Consider the following 19,249-nt stretch of genomic DNA (forward strand, 5'->3'; position numbering starts at 1 on the left):
TCACGGGTTTGATCCCTGGTCCGGGAAGGTCCCACATGCCGCGGAGCAACTAAGCCCGTGAGCCACAACTACTGAAGCCCGCGCGCCTAGAGCCCGTGCTCTGCAACAAGAGAAGCCACCGCAATGAGAAGCCCGTGCACTGCAATGAAGAGTGGCCCCCGCTTGCCACAACTAGAGAAAGCCCGCGCACAGCAACGAAGACCCAACACAGCTGAAAATAATAATAATAAAAAAAAGAATTTCAAAGGGTTCCAGCCCCAGGATCCTGGTGGTTGGGGGCTCAGTTCTGACTGGTTCTGACCCTAGAGTGCTGGTCCCCCCGTCCCCGGAGTTCTGGTGGGAATTTTGATGAGCTCCACCCCAGCCCTGTGGCAGGTCAGACTGGACTCTGGATCCCTGGGGAGTTCCGCCCGGAACCACAGTGGTTTCCTACGGGTCTTGGCCTCAGAGGTCTGGTGTCAGAGTCCCTGCCGACGCTGAGGTGCCACCCGGGCGTGATTTCACTGCTGTCAGCAGAAACACGTCCGTGAAGGATTGCATCACGTCTGTTGACTTGAAAACGAGCTGTTGGGAAGCGTGTGGCTTGTGTTACTCCCTGCCAGGCGGTCCCGCCCACCCGGCCAGCCCTGTGTGGTCCAGGGTTGGAAGCCTGGCTGTGCTCCGCCTCGCCTTGGACTTGCTGGGTGGCGGGCTGGCCTCCCGGGCGCCTCTCCCCGGGGGCTTCGGACGCAGGGGGATGGTGGGGTGGGGGCTGAGGCCCCGCTTCTCCCGCACCTGCGGGAGGGGAGGCCCCCCAGCGTCCTGCTGGAGCAACGTGACGGGCCTCGCACAAGACCCTCCACCCGTCCCCCCTCCCCCGGGGGTGCTGGGGAGGCCGCGTAGGGAGGTGGAGACGCACGGACGTGGGCTCCCCGTCCGGGGAACTCTCCCCTTTCCAGCTCTGTGACCTTGCACTGCAACCTGAACTCTGAGCTTCCTTGTCCATGCTGGGGGTGCTTGTAAACCCTTCCTCTGCCGTGTGCAGCCCCGCAGGTAGAGCGCCTCCTGTGGGCTCTAACGAGGCTGGTCTTCCGGTGCAGATATTTACTGGAGGCACGGATGGAGCTTGTGGAACTGACATGTCGATATTGATGTAAGACATACTAACGAGGTCTGTCTGGGTCATTACCTGTAGGGGCTGCAGGGGTGGGCGTCCTGAAGACCTCCCTGGGAGAGGCCTATTTTGGTGGAAACTCTGCGCACAGTCCGATTTCTAAGCGCACGGACCCGCCCAGGGCAGCTGCCCTGAGCTGCCGGGTGGACGGGCCTCACCAGGAGGAGCCACCCACCGGCTCTGTAACCTTGGGCACAGTTAGGCCTCAGGAGCCTCATGTGTAAATGGGGGTGGTGGTCCCCGCCTCTCAGGTTGGTGTGAGGGTCCTGTGGTTGGGGGACAGAAGTTCCTTCTGATTGAAGAGCCGCCACACCACTTTCTTCCTTCAGGGCCTTTACTCCAAAGCCGTCTCCTCAAGGAGTCTTCCTTGATTGACATATCCCCTTGAACAAACCCAGGGTTTGTTCGTGCATTCAGAACAGGTGAACTGAGCCTGGCCATGTGCTGGCTGTCCTGGCAAAGAGCCAGACAAAACCGCTCGTGCCCTGTGGAGGGCGGCGGGGTGGGAGCCCACAGAGGACCGTGCAGGCTGTTCCCGGACTGTCGCTGCAGCGGGGACCGGGGCCAGGCGAAGGGTGCTCGTCATGTGGCTGGTCAGGGGAGCGCTCACACCTGGAGGAGCTGAGGGAGTGAGGAAAGGGCTCCGGGCACGGGACCAGCCAGGAGGCCGGTAGGAGCTCTGGAAAGGGAGAGAGGCGGGTAGAGAGGCGCCGGGCATGGGGCGTGGAGTGTGGCCGGCAGGTCTGCAGGCCAAGTTGAAGACCTTGCTTTACTCCTCAGAGGGTCCTCGGAGGTGCGGGGTCCTAAGAGGGACGGGGTGCCCTCGTAGGTCCCTGTTGGGATGGTCAGGTGGTCCTGGTTGCTTTTGTTGGACTGAAAAGAGGGTGAGCAAGGCAGAGGGCTGCGGGGCCTCCAGCAGCGCCCCTGATGGAAGGGTCGGCTCCGCGCTCACCTTGATGGTAGGTGGGCAAGGCGGGCTTTGGGGGGGGCAGGAGGCAGGGGCACCTGGTCTGGCGGGGCGCTGGGCGGCAGGTTCCACGTGGGCCGGTGCGTGCGGGGGTCAGCGTGGAGCTGGCCTTCGGGGCGGGGCTGCTCGAGGCCCCGGGGGAGTGTGTGCAGCTGGGAGACGAGGGGGCAGCGCTTTCAGGGGGCGGGGGGAGATGAGGAACCAGCAGCAGGGACCGATTCCCCCGAAGCGAAGGGACCGGAGTGGTTGGGGAGGAGGACCTGGCCAGCGTGTCTCTTCTGAGGGGTCAGACGGGCTGATGACCGGGCAGGCCCTGGCTGGCTGCGGTCCCGGAGTGGAGCTGAAAGCCTGGACGGAGTGGGGCCGCGCAGGGGCTGGGGGAGCGCAGAGAGCCGCCTTTCTCCCCGGGCTCCCTCTCTGCCGCCCCGGGGTGCTCGCTGGGGCTCTGCCCTTGTGTGGTCGGCCCACCACGTGTCCCGACCCAGGCCCCTGCTTTTCCTTCCTGCACAGATGCTGAGATGTTGGGTTTGCCTGCCGTGTGCTGTGTGCCAGGCCCGGGGGTGTTGGCGGGGAGACGGCGCTGTCGCCCCTGGAGTGAGGCCGTGCAGTTGGTGTGGTAATTGGGAGCGTCGTAAGCAATTCGCGCCGGGCGAGGATGAGTAATGGGGGACCTGGGGGTCCGGGAAGGCCAGCTTGCTGGAGGAGACGACTTGAAGCTGCTGTGCACAGGCTGCGGGGTGAGGGCCAGCAGGGAGCCTCCCGGGGAGGGGAACCCGCACCCCAGGGGGCTGGTGCAGAGAATAGGTGAAGGGACCACCAGACTCCAGTGTATGGACACTGGGAAGCTGCAGAAGGGTCTAGGCTGGGAGCCATCCACCCTGAATCTGAAATTCGCTGTTCATAAGGCACAGAAGGGCTGTCCTCGAATCCAAGCCGCGTTGCTGGGACAGCCCGTGGGGTGATCTGAGAGGAAGGAGTTGGTGGGCAGGGCTGCAGCTGTGGTCCCACGAGCGAGGGAGGTGTCCTCGACACACGCACGAGCGCTCCTGTTCTCCGGAGGGCCTCTCTCCGTCTTTGTGGCTCTGGGGTGTCACTGGGCTAAGTTGTCCCGTCTCCATGCTGGCTGGATCCCCTCCGTCTTTCTCGGGGAGCAGGTTCTGCTGACCACAGCACTGGGCAGACAGGTGGTTTTTCCTCTGAACTGAATTATGACTTGTATGTGCATACTTGCATGTAACTGCCACCAGACCAAGATAAAGAGCCATCCCGGCACCCCAGAAACTCCTTCATGTCCTCTTTGAGTCGATAACCTTCCCCCAAAGAACCACTGTTCTCACCTCTGTCGCTGCAGCTTACTTCCCCATTCCGGAACCCAGTAGGAATGGGAACATGCAGAATCACACAGCAGACGCCCTTTGGCGTCTGGCTTCCACTGCTGCCTGGCGTCGCATTGTCTGAGTATCCTGGCTTATTCATTCATTCTGCTGCCGACCGATGTCTCCGTGGTTTCCCAGGTTTGCCCTTCTGCGTAACACTGCAGGGTTGTTCCGGTGTGCTTCTATCGGTGTTGTCTTGTACATTTCTCCGGTCACAGGGCATACCTGCGTTTCACTTTAGTAGGTACCAGTAGACATAGTTTTCATTGTAAATCATAATTGGCTGGCGAGTCATTCCCCTGGACCTTCATCACGCCTGGGTAAATGAAAATTCAGCTTCTGGAAGCCCAGGACTGAGAAGCGTCCGCTCATGACAGTCCTCAAACCCTGGGGAGGCAGGCACTGTGGGTCCTATTCACGCCTCACAACAGCCTTGAGAAATCTCCTGCCTGCGTTTAGTGCCAAGAAAGCAGGAGCTCAGAAAACCTGGCTCACCCGCGGTCACCCCGAGAGGTGGGATTCGGGCCAAGGTCTCACGCCCAGGCCGGTGTTCTTCCACTAGACTCGAGGTGCTCCTGGGACGCTGCACGCCCCCCAGCTCTGCGGCCCTTCAGCCCTTTTTCTGGGCGGCAGGCGCTGACCCGAGAGTGGGGCTGGCCCTTGGCTTCCTCTGGGCGCCCCTCACTGGGCTTCTCTCCCTCCAGGCACCAGCTTGCTGCAGGAGGTGGTCTATTTGGTGAGCCAGGGGGCCGACCCTGACGAGATTGGCTTGATGAACATCGACGAGCAGCTCCCGGTCCTGGAGTACCCGCAGCCGGGCCTGGACATCATCAAGGTGGGCTCTGGGCAGGTGGCAGCAGCCCACACGACCCCCGTGGGGCCTTTCCACGGTTGCACCCTGAGTGACGGTTGCTCCTGAGGGGTTCCTGGGGGCCTCGTGGGTGGAGGGAGAGCAACGAGCTCCCGGGACCCCCAGGTAGCTGGCGGGGGTGGGGGGGAAGACTGATGGGCCTGAGCTGGTGGCAGTGACCCTGGAACTGAACGAGTGGGTGACGTGGGTGGCTTGGAGGGGGAAAGGAGGCAGATGCCAGGAGTAGGGGAGATGGGGGGGAGTGTAGGGGTGAGGGGCCTCCCGCTGTGGCTCATCCCATCTGTTGAGGGTGGGATGTGTTTGCATCGAACATTTGGTGTCAAGAGTGAAATAAACATTATTCCCAAGTCCCATCCTTTCTACCCCTCAGACAGATCTGGAGTTTTTTCTCTCTATCCTCCCCTCTGCCACCTCTTCGTTCAGGCCTCATTTCCTGCGTGGCCCGCCTGACCCTTCTCCCACTAGACGAGCATCCTGAAATAAGCTCTGAGAATGCCCCCCACCGCCGGGTCGTTGTCTCGCGTAAGCCGGTCTCTGCACCCCAGCCTCCAGCGTTGGCCCACCTGCGTCCAGCCCCTCCCGCCCCTGTGCCCGCCACGGTGCTGCAGCCCGTGTTGACCCGCCGCTGAGCCTTCCAGTAGAGCTGCGTGGGCCCCCGCCGCGGGCTGCCCTGCTCTTGGCTTTGGGGTCCCGCCGAGGACTAAACTGACTGTGATGTCACAGCCCTCGCAGAGCTGAGGTCCCAGTGAGGGAGCCCCCAGGACAGGAAAACTGAGAGTCCTAGTGGTTGAAGGGTGGCCACGCCAGACGGGAGCAAAGTGGGACAGGGCGGGGCCTCTCGGGGAGCGGCGGGGGGGACGTCTGAGTCAGGGAGTGGAGCGCTGGCTGAGGGAGGGGCCGGGCCGGTCCAGGAGCTGCAGGAGTTCTGTGCTGAGGCTGTCTGCGGGGCCCCCTCTCTGTGGCCGCTCCAGGCTGCCATCGTGGCCCACGTCCTCTGAGCAGACCCCTGACGGTACACTCTGACTCAGGCCACGGGGGCCGAGGACGGGGACCGCGTCGGCCCGTGTCTGCCCCCAGGGTCCAGCCTGGGCGGGGCTGGGGGGCCCTGTCTCAGGTGAGAAGGTTGTTCGGGGTGCAGGTGGTGCCGGTCCTGACTCGTCTGCGGCCCCGTCCGCCTGGGCCCCAGAGAAAGGCTGAGATGAGCGGCGTGTGTCCTCTGAGCGCCTCCCCTCTGCCCTGCTGCAGGAACTGACGTCCCCCCGCCTCATCAAGAGCCACCTCCCCTACCGCTTCCTGCCCTCAGACCTCCACAGCGGCGACTCCAAGGTAACTCCGCTCCCGGCTGCTCCCCGCGGCCGCCGGAACCAGAGGCCCATGTGCCAGTCCAGACGGTGGTCTGTCACAGGCCCAAGTTCCCAGACAACCTCAGTGTGCTAAGAGCGCTGGAGAGGCTGTCCTTGACCCCGTGTCTCTAGCATTTTATCTGTGCTGCTCACTTTCGCTTTTCCTCACAGCTGAACTTGACCAGCCAGAGCCCAGCCTCTGCCCATTGAAGGCCTGAGGACTCATGGCTGCTTTCACTGTCTCTGATTTTTTTCCTTTTTTTCTCAACTGCATTAGACGTATGAGGCCTATAATTCTCATCACCAGGGCCAGGTCTATAAGTTTTCTGTCTTCCGCTGATTTTAAAGTAGTGCTAGAGACACCCCAGTGTTCACAGTAGCACTATTTACACTAGCCAAGACATGGAAGCAGCCTGAGTATTCATCAACGGATGAATGGATAAATGAGGTGTGGTTTACATATACAGTGGAATATTACTCAGCCATGAGAAAGAACAAAATTTTGCCATTTGCAGCAACATGGATGGACTTGGAGAGCATTATGCTAAGTCAGACAGAGAAAGACAAATACTGTTTGGTATCACTTATATGTGGAATCTAAAAAAAATACAACAAACTAGTGAGTATAATAAAAAAAGCAGCAGACTCACAGATATAGAGAACAAACTAGTGGTTACCAGTGGGGAGAGGGAAGGGGGGAGGGGCAGGATAGGGGTAGGGGATTAAGAAATACAAACTATTATGTATCAAATAAGCTACAAGGATATATTGTACAACATGGGGAGTATAGCCAATATTTTATAATAACTGTAAATGGAATATAACCTTTAAAAGTTGTGAATCACTCTATTGTACACCTGTAACTTATATAATATTGTACAGCAACTATACCTCGATTAAAAAAAAAAAGGAGTGCTAGAGAACAGAAATATACTAAAACACTCAAGTAGTTGTCCTAGCTGATGCTATTGCGTAGACAGGAGGGCATCTCTGCTGAAACAATAATAGAGAAAAGCGTTTGGCCTTGGTGCCTGAGGGGCTGACTTTGCTATTGGAAACGGGGTCAAAAGAGTGGGTTGTAGGTCAGCGGAACCTGCACAGGGCGGCCTACCCGGGACGGAGGACCGCAGACTAACCTCGTCCGTCCCTCTGTCCGTCCCTCTGTCCCCCCTCCCTCTTGCAGGTCATATACATGGCCCGGAACCCCAAGGACCTGGTGGTGTCCTATTACCAGTTCCACCGCTCCCTGCGGACCATGAGCTACCGAGGCACGTTCCAGGAGTTTTGCCGGAGGTTCATGAACGACAAGCGTAAGTGTCTGCGCGATGTTACTGCTCGCTGAGCGCCCGGGAGTCCTTCGCGGGGCCCGCAGTTCTACAGTAGCCGCGGGGTTGGCCCGCTTTCCCGCTGGCGGGCAGAGGAGCTGGGGCTGAGGGCTGTCAGGAAGCTTGTCTGAGGTCGAGCTAGTGCCAGACAGAGCGGGTGTCCAACGCTGAAGCCCTTCTCTCTCGCCACATCCTTGGGGTTCTGAGAAGTTCCCTAATGAAAAGCATCCCTCTTGCTGCCTGGATTCTGAGCAGTGAAAACGGTGGCCCAGATACCGCTGTTATCGGTGCCTGAGGCCAGAGTGGAGGCTGTGGCTTCATGGGAGAGCCCTGTGGGCCTTTAGCTGGACTTGAGGGTCAGGCTTGGCCCCCAGCCCCAGGCCCGTGTGACAGGCAGGGTGTGCTCTGGGGGAGGGGTAAGGCAGTGCTCTGGCCGGGAAGCTTGTTCCAGGGGAGAGGGGTGAGCTGGGGCCGAGCGAGCCAGGGCCCTTCCATGTCTCCCCTCCCCGGGGCGGAGTGGGCCAGGCAGTGGACTGGGGGGGAGCCGTCCCCTTGGCAGTGGGGTCGGCAGCTCATCACTACGGTTCTGTTCCCCGCACCCCCGAGGTGGCTCCCCCATCGCCAGCCCTGGCTTCTCTGGGCACCCTTCTGTTTAGAGTTTGCGCCCAGGAGGGTTTTGAAATGGGTCTTACGTGCCTGTTAATTAAACCTGCACCCAGACTCCTCTGCACCCGAGTCTAAAAATACACTTCCTGTTTTATTTCCCAGCTCAAGTAGCCCTCAGCCTCGCTGTCCATCTGTTGTCCAACCCAGTCAGGGCTTCTGCAGCGAGGTCATGGGACGGGAGTGGGGTAAGGTGCATAATGGCGGTCCAGGAGTACAGCGCCCCAAATTTAAATGGGTGGCCCGACTGGAGCTGCCTCCCGAGCCTGGCTGAAGGCCAGGTCCTCCTTAGTGCGCCGCCAGCACCGCCTAAAGGCCCTCTCTTCCCTGCCCTTGAGTCTTTGCTTCAGCTGGGACTGGGAGGAGGGGCCCGGGTGGGAGGGGACAGGCGTAGGTGGCCCCAGCAGCTGTACCCTGAGGCCCCTGGAACCTGCTAAAGGCCTCTGTCCAGCCTCCCTTCCCCCCAGCGCACCCACCGCCTGGCTCAGGCCCCCTCGTGGTCTGCCAGGCATTTGGAGCAAGCCACTCCTGTGGTTCCCGAAGCCGTATTTCTAAGTCCCACTTTGCATCCCTGCCTTTATAGAAGCAGTCACCTGCATGGGGGCAACACTGTCGTAGACAGCAGTGTCCACCAAGTTCAGACTGCCCTGCGGTGCAGGGCTGAAAGCCTCCTGCTCGGGCCAGAGCCGTTAAAAGTTACCTAGTACAGGCCTCTCCGCGCTGTGAAGGTCACAGCACTGCCCGGCACGGAAGTTCAAGGCTGCACACACTGGCTGTGGTCCCGCCAAAGCCTCTGCACCCATGTACTTAGCCTCCCCAATCCTGTTTATTCTCTGCGCTCCCGCCCCATTCCGGCTCTCGAGGAGGCTTGCCTTCTCTGTCCGAGGTCCTGAAGAACTTGAAGAATGAAGTGCAGAAGGGGCAGTGAAATGATGCTGTTCGCTACCAGAGCGAGGACACGCTGCCCGAGCCCTGTGTTGGGGGTCGTGACCTGCACACTGCAGGGCTGGGGGGCCCTGGAGCCATGTGCCTGGGGGACAGGAGCAGGGCGGAGGAGTCCCTGTGTGTGACCTCTGTCCTGTCACCCCTGTCCCCGTGCGAGTGACCCTGTGCTCACGTCCTCGCTGTCCCCGAGTCACCCCCCGTCCAGCCTCCCCGTCCCCGTCCCCAGCAGCCCTGGCCGTCTGTCTGCGAGTGTTCTCTGGGAAGGAGCGGGGTTTTCTTACCTCCGTGTCCAGGCCCAGTGGACTGCTTGGCCCCAGGGCGCGGCTCGCCTGGTCTGCGTGCCAGCTGTGGGCCCAGACTTGGGAGACTCCGCTCGGGGCCCCGAGGTCATCAGCCTGTCCGTGAGCTGCGCAGGCCCCTTCCTTCTCTGGACTCGCCGTTGTCCTGTCAAGCGGGAAGGCTGGCCTGTTACGTCCTGCCCTGTGCGTGCACGGAGCGGGGATGTGCCAGGCCTGGAGTCCAGGGCCCCGCAGCTAGAACTTTGCCGTGGGAGCGCCGGGGCCCAAAGAGGGCCAGGATTCACCCAGCGGCGGGTCTCCAGCAAGGCCTTTGGCTGAAGCCTGCCCTGTGTTGGTTCATTTCCACCCCCTTACCCCCCCCCCTTCCAGAGCTCCCCGCCCTTCGCTCTGCATGAAGTGCTGGAGGGGCGCCTAGTTGGCCCGAAGAGGGCCTTCTGGTCCCCAGGGCCCACCCCTCAGCGACCCCTGACCTACGCCTCCATCCCTCAGGACCTCTCGTCGGACTGTGGGGCCCAGGCTGCTGCTGTGCTGCCACCTGCTGGCGGGATGGCAGGCTGATGTTGTCAGGTCGCGCTGGCTGGGACCCAGGCGTTAGGTCACCCCTGTTTTCCCAGCCTTGGTCACGCGTGTAAGTGTAAGAGGTTGTCGGCACCTTGAGGTGTGCTTGTGCGGGGGCAGGAGCAGCCCTGCCACTCAGGGGACTCCGTGCTACAAGTAGGACCCTCGCTGGCGCCTTGCCCATCCCACCCCGTGGAACCTTCCACCAGAGAGGAGGACGCACAGGTGCCGGCCCTCAGGCCCTCCTGTACGCGGGGCTCTCGGCGCCACGGCAGCCCTGGGGGGCGGCAGAGAGGCTCAGGGCCCGCCGGGTCTCACGGCCAGCGAGGAGATGAGGGGCCGGCCGCCTCTGTCCCGAGCCCTTGTCCTTCGCCCTCCGCCCTCTGTCTGACCTTGCCACCTGCTTCTGACCTGCTCCGCGGGCCCCCGCGGCCACTTCTTATGTCTTTAAGGCCCATTTGCAGGCCTTGCCTCTGTGCGCCGCTTCCCCTGCTGTCTCTTCCTCTCAGCTGTCTGCCTAGCCCTCACTGATCCTTTGAGGCCTGCCCTTGTCCGCGGGGCCTCCCTCCCAGTGCTGGTCACTCCATGTCGCCGTGCCAGTCTCCTTGGGGCTTTGCCGCCAGGCCGGGAGCTCCACTGCAGGGCCCAGTGTTTGCGAGCTGGACGGGCGCTCGGGCGAGAGAGGACACAGGCAGCAGGGCCACCACCCCTGACTGGCCCCTGTTATCCAGCCGGACCTGCTTCCCGATGCCCAGCAGGCCCAGGGGCCCCCATGTTCTTCGGCCGAGACCTTCCTCTGATTAATGTGGAAGCCCCCTCGGGAGATGTCCTCATGGCGATGGGCACATCAGCGTGAATCGGCAGTGAGAATCAATCGTTTTTATGAAAAACGTTGCGAAGCAGCCTGGCCACACTGATCTGTGTCTCTGCCTGTGTGACCTCAACCCCACACCAAGGCCCTAAGGAGCGTGGGAAATGCGAGGGCTGGGGTGTGGGTGTGACCTGTCGTCCCGTCCTGCCCAACCTCGTGTGCCAGGACAGGGCCCGCTGCCCCTCTTCATCCCCGCGCCTTCCTGGTTCTGCCTGGTTCCAGGATTCTGTCTGTGATGCGCTTGCCTCGCAGGCCCCGTTCGCAGCTCTGCCTAGAGCCTCCGCACCCCATCCTAGCCCCGACAGCAAAACTCACTGGTCCTGTGTCCCACTTCCTCTGGGCGTCATTCTCTTCCCGGTCACCCCTTGTTAGAGAAACTCATGGGTGTCGGGTACCGTCCATACCCCCGGAGAACAGAGGCTTCCACGTAAGAGTCGGGGCTTCTGGGCAGCCGGGAGGCAGGGGCCGAGGCCTTGGGCAGGAGGCCAGGGGACGTGGCTCATCTGGGGGGCTGCCGGTGGAGCCCAGGGCTTCCTGAAGCACAGCTACTGGGCAGAGGAGGGTAGCCTTCTGGCAGGGAAGGCAGGGAGCAAGGCCACCTCACACATGCCCGCTCCCTCCCTGTGACTGGTCACCTGTCCCCTTGTCTCCACAGTGGGCTACGGCTCCTGGTTTGAGCACGTGCAGGAGTTCTGGGAGCACCGTATGGACTCGAACGTGCTTTTCCTCAAGTACGAAGACATGCACCGGGTGAGTGCCGTAGGGGTGAGCGCCACAGGGGTGAGTGCCACGGGGGTAAGTGCCGTAGGGGTGAGCGCCACGGGGGTGAGTGCCACGGGGTGAGCGCCACGGGGTGAGCGCCACAGGGGTGAGTGCCGTAGGGGTGAGCACCACGGGGGTGAGCGCCACGGGAGGCAGCTGCCGGCCCCGCCCTCAGTCTCACAGCCGCCGCCCCCAGTGCGGGCGGGCGGGCGGGCGGGCGGGGCCTGCAGCGCCAAGACCCTGGGCATCAGGGGTAACAGTTGGACTCAGGAGTTCCGGGTGGGCCCAGGGTCCCCCTGACCAGTGTTTCGCCTCCAGCCGGTGCTGGCCCCCCGGGCCTCTGCCCTGCCCTGGCCCCCGGCCAAGCACAGCTTCTGGGTTGGTGGCACGCGGTGCTTTCGAGAGGCCCATTTATTGTTTTTCTGCTTCAGCAGCAGTGGAGCGATAGCCGGACTCACCCTGCTGCCACCCAGCACCCTCTGTGTAGGTGACCAGCTTGGGGCAAAGGGCTGAGATGGCAGAGTCTGAATTTCTCGTCCCAGCCTGTTTGCCTTAGGGTGGCAATTCTCAAAGTGCTGACAACCCCGGCGGGTGTACCTGTGAATCGATTCCTGTGACGAGTTCTTGAGTGCCTGGCAGAGGGTGCCGGGCACTAGGTGGTGGTTGAGTGCATGTGCCAGGCTGGGTGGTGGTGCTGGGGCAGCGAGGCAGGACGTCTCCTGTGCCCTCGGGACAGCGAGGTCTGGAAGGGGGGCCGGCACGTCCCGTCCCGGTGTCAGCACCGTCGTCCTCAGCACGTTGAGAGCCTCGCCGTGCGCCGCGCGTGTGCGAGGTCCCCTTGGTCCTGCAACCCCGCTGCCCCCTGCCGGGTCTGAACCCTGCCGCTGCCCGAGCAGAAGTGCTGACGCCTCTCCTTTCTCAGGGCGACAGTGCGAACCTGCCCCAGCCCGGCCCTCCTCCCCGCAACGTCCTTCCCTTTCCTCAGCTCCTCTTTGCCGAGGGACCTCAGGCTTGTCTCCACTCCTGAGCCCCTCCAGGGCAGGCTCACCCCGTCCCCAGGCTGCTCTGTCAAGGTCAACACGACCCCCGTGTGTCTGGGTCCCTCGGTCCCGCCCTCCTAGCAGCAGGTGACAGGCAGTCGGTCACACTTGGTCCTGCGTCCCGCATCCCCGGATGCTCCCCTTGACTCCTCCATGGCAGCAGCCCTGCCTCTGCCCCCAGACCTCAGCTCTGGTCTCCTCCATCCACACTCTCTCCCCTGGTGGCCTCAGCTGGGCCTCGGGCCCCCAGGCCCGATTCGGACCCTCTCCAGGCTCATCTCCGTCCACCCACCGCACCTTTCTGCCTGGGTGTGTGGTGCAGATCGCAGACGTAACGTCTCCAAACCAAACTCCGGAGGGGTCCCCTCGGGTCCTCCGCACTTGCACCCGTCTGCATCCAGGGCAGCGGCTCTGTCCTCCACTGCTCACGCAGAAGTCTGGACTCATCCTTGACTTCTCCCTCTCTCATACCTGGCCTTCATTTTCCAAATCCCGTTGGCTCTACTTTCAAAACGTATCTCTTATGTGACTGTTTCTCCCCAGTTCTGACCCCGTCTCCCTGGCCCAGGTCGGTGTCACTGTGGCCTGGGTTTTCGCAGCCTCCCTGCCTCTTCCTCCCGCCCCACCCCCCCCAAACACGAACAGTAAAATGCACTGGATGATGATAAATGCTGAAAAATAAAGCAGAAAAGGGAAGTGCTGGGGAGGGGGGGTGGCAGGTTTAAGTGCAGGTCAGGGAAAGCGTCACTGATGGGGACAAAGACCTGAAAGAAGTGAGGGAGTGACCCATGTGGACACCTGGAGAAGAACATTCCAGACGGGACACAGCAAACTAAAGTCCCAGAAAGAACCCGCCTGACAGGCTGAAGGAACAGCATGGAAGCCAGCGTGGACCCGGCTGTCAGGCCCCTGCAGGTCGGGGTGCGGGTCTGGGTGTCTGCCCAGAGGGACGTGGGCCGGAGTGAGCAGGTGGGCGGGGCCCCTCTGGAGGCTGTTGGGCTGCGCCCGTAATGCTCCGCTCTCAGGAATGGTGCGGCGATGGGGCCCAGAGATGGCTTTATGTCAGCGAGTCAAGTAGAGCTGAATCTTGCTTCACACCAAGCCAGCTCCCCATGCCCGGTGGGGTGGGCCGGCCCTGAGGCCTGCCTGGGGTCCCTAGGGTCTCCCTGTTCTCCTGAGCGCCAGTCTAGATTCCAGCGGATGGCGTGGTGGGACGGGGAGAGAGTGAGCTGGTCTTGCTCCTGGCGCAGTTCAAAGGGCTTTTCCTTCTTGCTGCTGTTTAAGATGACCGCAGCTGTATCAGGACCTCACGTCTGCTTCCGTGGGACCTGGGTTTGAGTTCCAGGTCTGCCACTTGAGAGCGGCGTGCCCTTGGGCAGTTTCTTCACCTGGATTTTATTTCCAGACGAGGCCAATTTCAGGCTTGTCCTGAGGACTAAGTAAGGCTGTGGATACAGTACCGGAAGTCGTGTTCTGTAAAGGCGCCACCTCCGACAGGCTCCCGCGCTCTGCTCTTGTCTTCCAGGACCTGGTGGCGATGGTGGAGCAGCTGGCCCGGTTCCTGGGGGTGCCGTGTGACAAGGCGCAGCTGGAGTCCCTGACCGAGCACTGCCGCCAGCTGGTGGACCAGTGCTGCGACGCCGAGGCCCTGCCTGTGGGCCGGGGTACGCGCCCCGCCTGCCCCCCCTCCTTCCCTCTGCCTCTGCCTGGGGCCCCGGCGGCCTCGTCCCCCTTCCTGCCACTGTCCTCGCGCGTTCTGGACCACAGTCCCCCCACGTCAGGGTTCCGCTGCCCTGAGCCTCGTTTCTCCAGAGCCCTGTGTTCTTCGAGGGGCAGGAAGGTAACCCGAGAAGTGTCGCTGAGGCTCCCCGGAGCTCCCCGCTGGAGCTGGCCTTGTCACCCCGCGCACGGTGTCGGAGTTCGCGGGCCTGGCTGCCGGGATGTCTCAGGCTCTGTGGGCAAGAGGCGTTTCAGGCGGGCGCCTTCCCAGATGCCCCACCGGGCAGACCCTGGGGATGGGTTGGGGGCTGTGGTGTTTAGGAGCGCAGTGCGTGCACGTGGCCTCCTTGAGCTCCAGCTGGCCCGCGGGAGTCGAGGGAAGAGAGTGGGGAGAGTCCGTGTGCGGAAGGGCCGTTTCCCTCCATCCGCCAGGGGAGCTAGCAGCGCGGGGAGGAGCAGCCGCGTCGGGGGAAGGGGTGTGTGTGGTGTGTGTGTGTGTGGTGTGTATGTGGGGTGTGTGTGTGTCTGGCGTGTCTGTGGTGTGTATGTGGTGCGTGTGTGTGTGTGTGTCTGTGGTGTGTGTGTATGGTGTGTGTGTGTGCGCGTGTGTCTGTGGTGTGTGTGTGTGTGGGGTGTGTGTATGGTGTGTATGTGCGCGCGTGTGTGTGTGTGTGTGTGTGTGAGAGCGCGAGCGAGCAGGAAGCGCAGGCCTCAGCCGTCACAGAGCTGGCGCTCCCTCCTGGTGCGAGAGCTGCGTCTTGCGTCTTGCGCGTGAAGCAGTTGGCGGTGAGGCAGGAGTTCCTGGCAGGAGCCCTCCCCAGACCCGCCCGGGTTGCTCTCCGTGCCCTCGGGGCTTGTGGCATTCCAGGCTGCTCGACTGTGGAGCGCTCGGGCGTTAAAATCCCCGGCACCGCTGGGAGCTGCCCGAGGCCTGGGAGCCACGTCTTCAGCAGGAGTCGCGCCTGACTCGGTGCTGTGGACGCGAGGCTGGTTCCTAGCTCCCTCGGGCGGTGAGAATGTCCGAGAGGAGGGCCCGAAACGACGCCGGACTCTGCAGGCAGCTGCCTGGAGCGGAGAGAAGAGCCGGGCTGCGGCCTGGCCTGGCCAAGCTCAGGCCACGCCTTTGAGCTTCTCTGGCCTTTGGTCCTTCCTCTAAGGAGGGCGGGTCATGGCTGCCAACCCGCTTGGCTCGCAGGGCTGTTCTGAAGGTCAGGGGGCGAGCGCCTTCCTGTAAAGGCAGGTGGGCCGCTCTCCAAGAAGACACTAACAAGCCACGTCACCCTGCCGTTTCGTTCCTGGCTGCATCTTCACAAATGTTTATTATTTAAAGTTTATTTGCTCTTTTTTATTTTGCTTTCGCTGTGTTTTGTCATCCTTGGGTGTGACCTTCTCCAGAATCCCCCCTTCGGTTCATTTGTGTGGTTAAGAAGTGTCGAGAACATACTGCGTGCCCATATGCTTCTTCCGATGTGTTTGCTTTATCATCGTTTACCTTGGTTTTGCTTTATTTCAGTTCTTTGATTTTGTTTTCTTTTAGCATATTGCCTCTTTGCTCAGAAGACCTCCTTGCGTTGGTGAGAATGCAGGGGCTCGAGTAGCCAGCTGCATTGCTTAGATTTGATTCATATCACAGCATAAATTGCACTGTCTTGATTCCAAATCCTAAACCAGGTGGGTGACTCCTTTCATGAGCTCTCAGCTGCCTCAGCTGAGAAAAATAGTCATGGAAAAATATATTTATCGTGTGATTGGTCTAGAAGCTTTTAGTTTTGTCCCTTAGGTATCATTAGAGGGTACCAAGAACAGTGTCTCTTGTTTTTTCCTCTCCAACACTGACGTATAATTTTTCATCACCGAAGAGAAAATCCTTGTCACTTTGGATCTATTAGCTCAGCATTTGCAGGGTTGCAGTTTCATATGTGAGGTCCTGCCAGGACAAGGACGACTGTTAATAACAGAGCTAACAAAGGATGTTTGCTGGAGACGGTCAGAGCTCTGATCTCAGAGATGCTGACGGTGAATAGAATTCTAAACGGGCATTTCAGTCCCTCGAGGCGGTTATATAAAAGCACAGCCCCGGCTCTCCGGGTGACGCGTTCACAGCTCCTGTAGGTGGGAGGGCGGGACCCCCACTCGTGACATCTTCACAGTCGCCATTCATATGTGACCAGAACAACTGAAGATTTTGTAGTTAAGGAAAGTGGGTTCAGCAGTTTTCGTCATTTTGAGCTCTCTCTTCCCTTCATAAAGGGATGGGTAGGCCCGTCCCTGCACATCAGTCTGCACTCTCCAGGCTCCCTCACATCTGCCAGGAGGAGGTCGCATTTTCTGACCAAGCCTCGCTGAGCTGTGGCTGCGATGGAGTGGCTCGGGGGCCTGGGACTCGTTTTGATGTTGAGTTGGGAGCTCTGACTGTTTTTCTCCCTTTAAATTCCTGCCTGACGATGCACGAGCAGGCTTCTCGAAATCTTCACCCTTGACCTGGTCAGGCGGCTTCCTGCTCACCATAAAATGTTCTACCTTTTTGGATGATTTTTTTTTTTTCCTTTTAAAATTCTCCAGAAGCAAATCCTGCCTTGGTGGAGCTGTTGAGCCGTGAGTGAGTAGTGGTGTCACGAGGACCCAGATCCACATGGTGCCCGGAGCCGCAGATCTGTTCCACAGACACTGTCTGTCCTCTGCGGTGTTGTGACTCACCCGCTTTGTGCCTGGTGCTGGGGACTCAGTGGTGGATGGCAAGGCCCGCAGCTCTGCACATTTATGGTGCTGGGCGGAAAGCACATCGGGATGACCAGACTCAGGGAAGAGGGTTCAGCTGGTCTGTAGTTCACGTGGCCCATCCTGCCCCAATAGACCAGGTTCAGAAGGGTCCGGGAATAGATCTGGAACCTTCCAGATCCATTTCCTGTGGCTTGGTAGCTGGCCTGACAGCAGGTGAATTCAGCACATTCTGCTCTTGTTTGTGTTTTAGGAAGAGTCGGGCTGTGGAAGGACATCTTCACTGTCTCCATGAACGAGAAGTTTGATTTGGTGTATAAACAGAAGATGGGAAAGTGTGACGTCATGTTCGACTTTTACTTATAATAACAGCAACAGCAAACTTGCATGCTCACAGTACCCAGACACTAATAGCTCAAAGTCCCGTTTGCACTCATTTGTTACTTGCTGGACAAACTCTGGAAGCGGTGTAAGACACGGTGCAGAAATGGAGGAAGTGGGGTTATTTCCGATCCAGAGCAGCTGTCTCACCTTTGGAATTTGAAGTCTACATGTCTGATTACAAAGATTGCGGTTCTGATGACCTGGACCATACGTATCCTGTCTGTAACATATGCAGCTAGAATGTCTACCTTTTACAACCCACATTATTTATTGTATTTTATAGAGCTTTTCACTGGAAATCTAAATAAATGTCAGTAAACCAAATAAAAGTTCATTTCCGAGGGACTCAGGAGCGAGCCACACCCGAATGGTAGGAAGATCTCAGGGTTGACTCTTTATTTTTGTAGTTTTCTTCCGTAAGGCACAGCCATTCGGTTCTTGTCTGGTTGTGAGACGCTGGTGAGGACCGAGGGTGAGTCGGGTGTCGGGGGGACCTTGTTTCTTCTGGTGTCGTTCAGTTCTCAGTAGTCGCCCTGGGATACAGCAGGAACTGTTCACTGGGGCGTTTTCAGAGAGGATGCCCTCCTGCCAGCGACCCCCGGCCAGTGGCTCCGAGGCTGATACGGAGGACCCGGCGGGACAGGCGCGCGACGCGGTGACCGGAGAGCCCACCACAGAGACACTGAGTCCACTCGGAACCTGGCTTTTCGTTCTGCAGTCTTACTTTCATTCCCCAAAGCAGAAACTTGCTTATGTTGGCAAACAGATGATTGATGGTAAATTCTAGAACTCCTGGGTCTTTACATACCATTCATTGTTCCATCTGGGTCTGCAACTCTGCGCCCCAGAGACCCGATGTGCAAGCGTAGCGCCCTGTCTCACCCAGACGGGGCTGGCGATGTCGCCTTCGGCGCTGTGTCCGAGGGAGCGGAGGTGTGGTCTTCACTGCCCCACCACTCGCTTCGTTAACTGGCCCACGTTAGTTTGGAGGAGCGATGGAAGGGCGGCCAGGTGAGAGCAGGGCCGGCAGCCAGTTTGTACGCACGCTGCCGCCGCGGTGGGACGGGGCCATCCCGGCTGTCTGTCTGGCTGGGAAGGGCCCGGAGTGGTGGCCGGAGGGGTCGCCACCGCGCACGCAAGGGCTCTCTTCTGCGTGGCGTCTTTGGAAGGTGCGGACGTGCGCTTTGTTACTCGTTGAGGAGGGCATCCGGAGCAGGGCAGGTGGTACTCGGCGTCTCGTGGTGGGCTTAGCTGCACCTTTTCTGTGTATCTGCGAGGGAGGCAGCTTTCTGTGAAATTTCTTTTCTATTTTTCTATTTCTAGTACTGTATGGATATTACTGAGCTCCACACGTGGTACTTCTGTGCTTGCATCTTTAATAAAGACATGTCCCATGCCTTGTGTCCAGCTTGTGCTGACGGGTGGAGACGGGGGCCCTGCGTGGTCCCCTCAGCGCTTCAGGGCAACGAGAGTGAGCCCTGCTGACCTCCGTCCCTGGGGCTCAGAGGGTCTTGGGCCCGTGTCGGGCCGGGTCACTCAAGACTCAAAGTTCCAAGGGTTGAATTTCCCTCACTGTTTGTCCCTTCACCTTTGATATCTTTTTTAAGCTGAAGTGAAAGGAAGGGTGGGGGGAAAGGAGAAAAGCATCGGAGAGGTTTTGGTGCACCTGGGGGTCCAGGGGTCTCGGTCTCTGTCTTGGAAGGTCCCATTTTCAACAAGGTGGACGGTGGTATAGAGACCAACCCGGCTGATTGCACTTCGCCCCTGTGAATTCCAGAGTCCATCTAACCGATTCCTTGTGGAAGGAAAGTCCAGGACATTGTTGTACTGAATAAAGCTTCGGCTTTCTGGAAAGTCATGTTTATTTTCAAATGGACTAGTTCCTTTAGGTCTCAGGTGAAATCCTGGAATTTATTTTGGTACCTGGGATGACCCTAGACCCCCAGGCCCCAGGTTTGTTAAAGGAATATCCAGTCTGCTATGTCCCAGGGGGTCTGCTCCCAAATCACTTACAAATCACCTAAAATAAAGCAGACAATAAAGGTAGAGCCACTGGATCAAGAAGCAGGGCAGTGCCATACATTCTTGGTGCTATTTAGTGAATGTCCACTCTGGCCCTGCCTAGTTGATGTTTCACCACATCCTATGGACTCACTGAGTACCCACTTGAGCACTCGCGCTGCACGGGGCCCTGCTAGAGGCATTGGGGATGCAGTGATGCGGCAGAGGGCCCCGGCCTGCGTGGTGTTCACGCT

At 59.8% G+C, this 19,249-nt stretch overlaps 1 protein-coding gene across 1 annotated transcript in view; it reads left to right on the plus strand.

The window, feature by feature from the left end:
• SULT4A1 (sulfotransferase family 4A member 1) overlaps positions 1-17,175 on the plus strand; it is a 33,309-nt gene extending 16,134 nt beyond the window's left edge. Inside the window, exons 2-7 of the mRNA XM_061205506.1 lie at positions 4,201-4,331; positions 5,613-5,693; positions 6,894-7,020; positions 11,027-11,121; positions 13,699-13,837; positions 16,864-17,175. Of these exons, the coding sequence (XP_061061489.1) occupies positions 4,201-4,331; positions 5,613-5,693; positions 6,894-7,020; positions 11,027-11,121; positions 13,699-13,837; positions 16,864-16,976 (686 nt within the window). The 3' untranslated portion in view covers positions 16,977-17,175. The remainder of the gene's footprint in view (positions 1-4,200; positions 4,332-5,612; positions 5,694-6,893; positions 7,021-11,026; positions 11,122-13,698; positions 13,838-16,863) is intronic.
• Positions 17,176-19,249: the final 2,074 nt, after the last annotated feature.

This window comes from Eubalaena glacialis, chromosome 11, assembly GCF_028564815.1.
Source record: "Eubalaena glacialis isolate mEubGla1 chromosome 11, mEubGla1.1.hap2.+ XY, whole genome shotgun sequence".
In the NCBI taxonomy this organism is placed as follows: Eukaryota; Metazoa; Chordata; class Mammalia; order Artiodactyla; family Balaenidae; genus Eubalaena; species Eubalaena glacialis.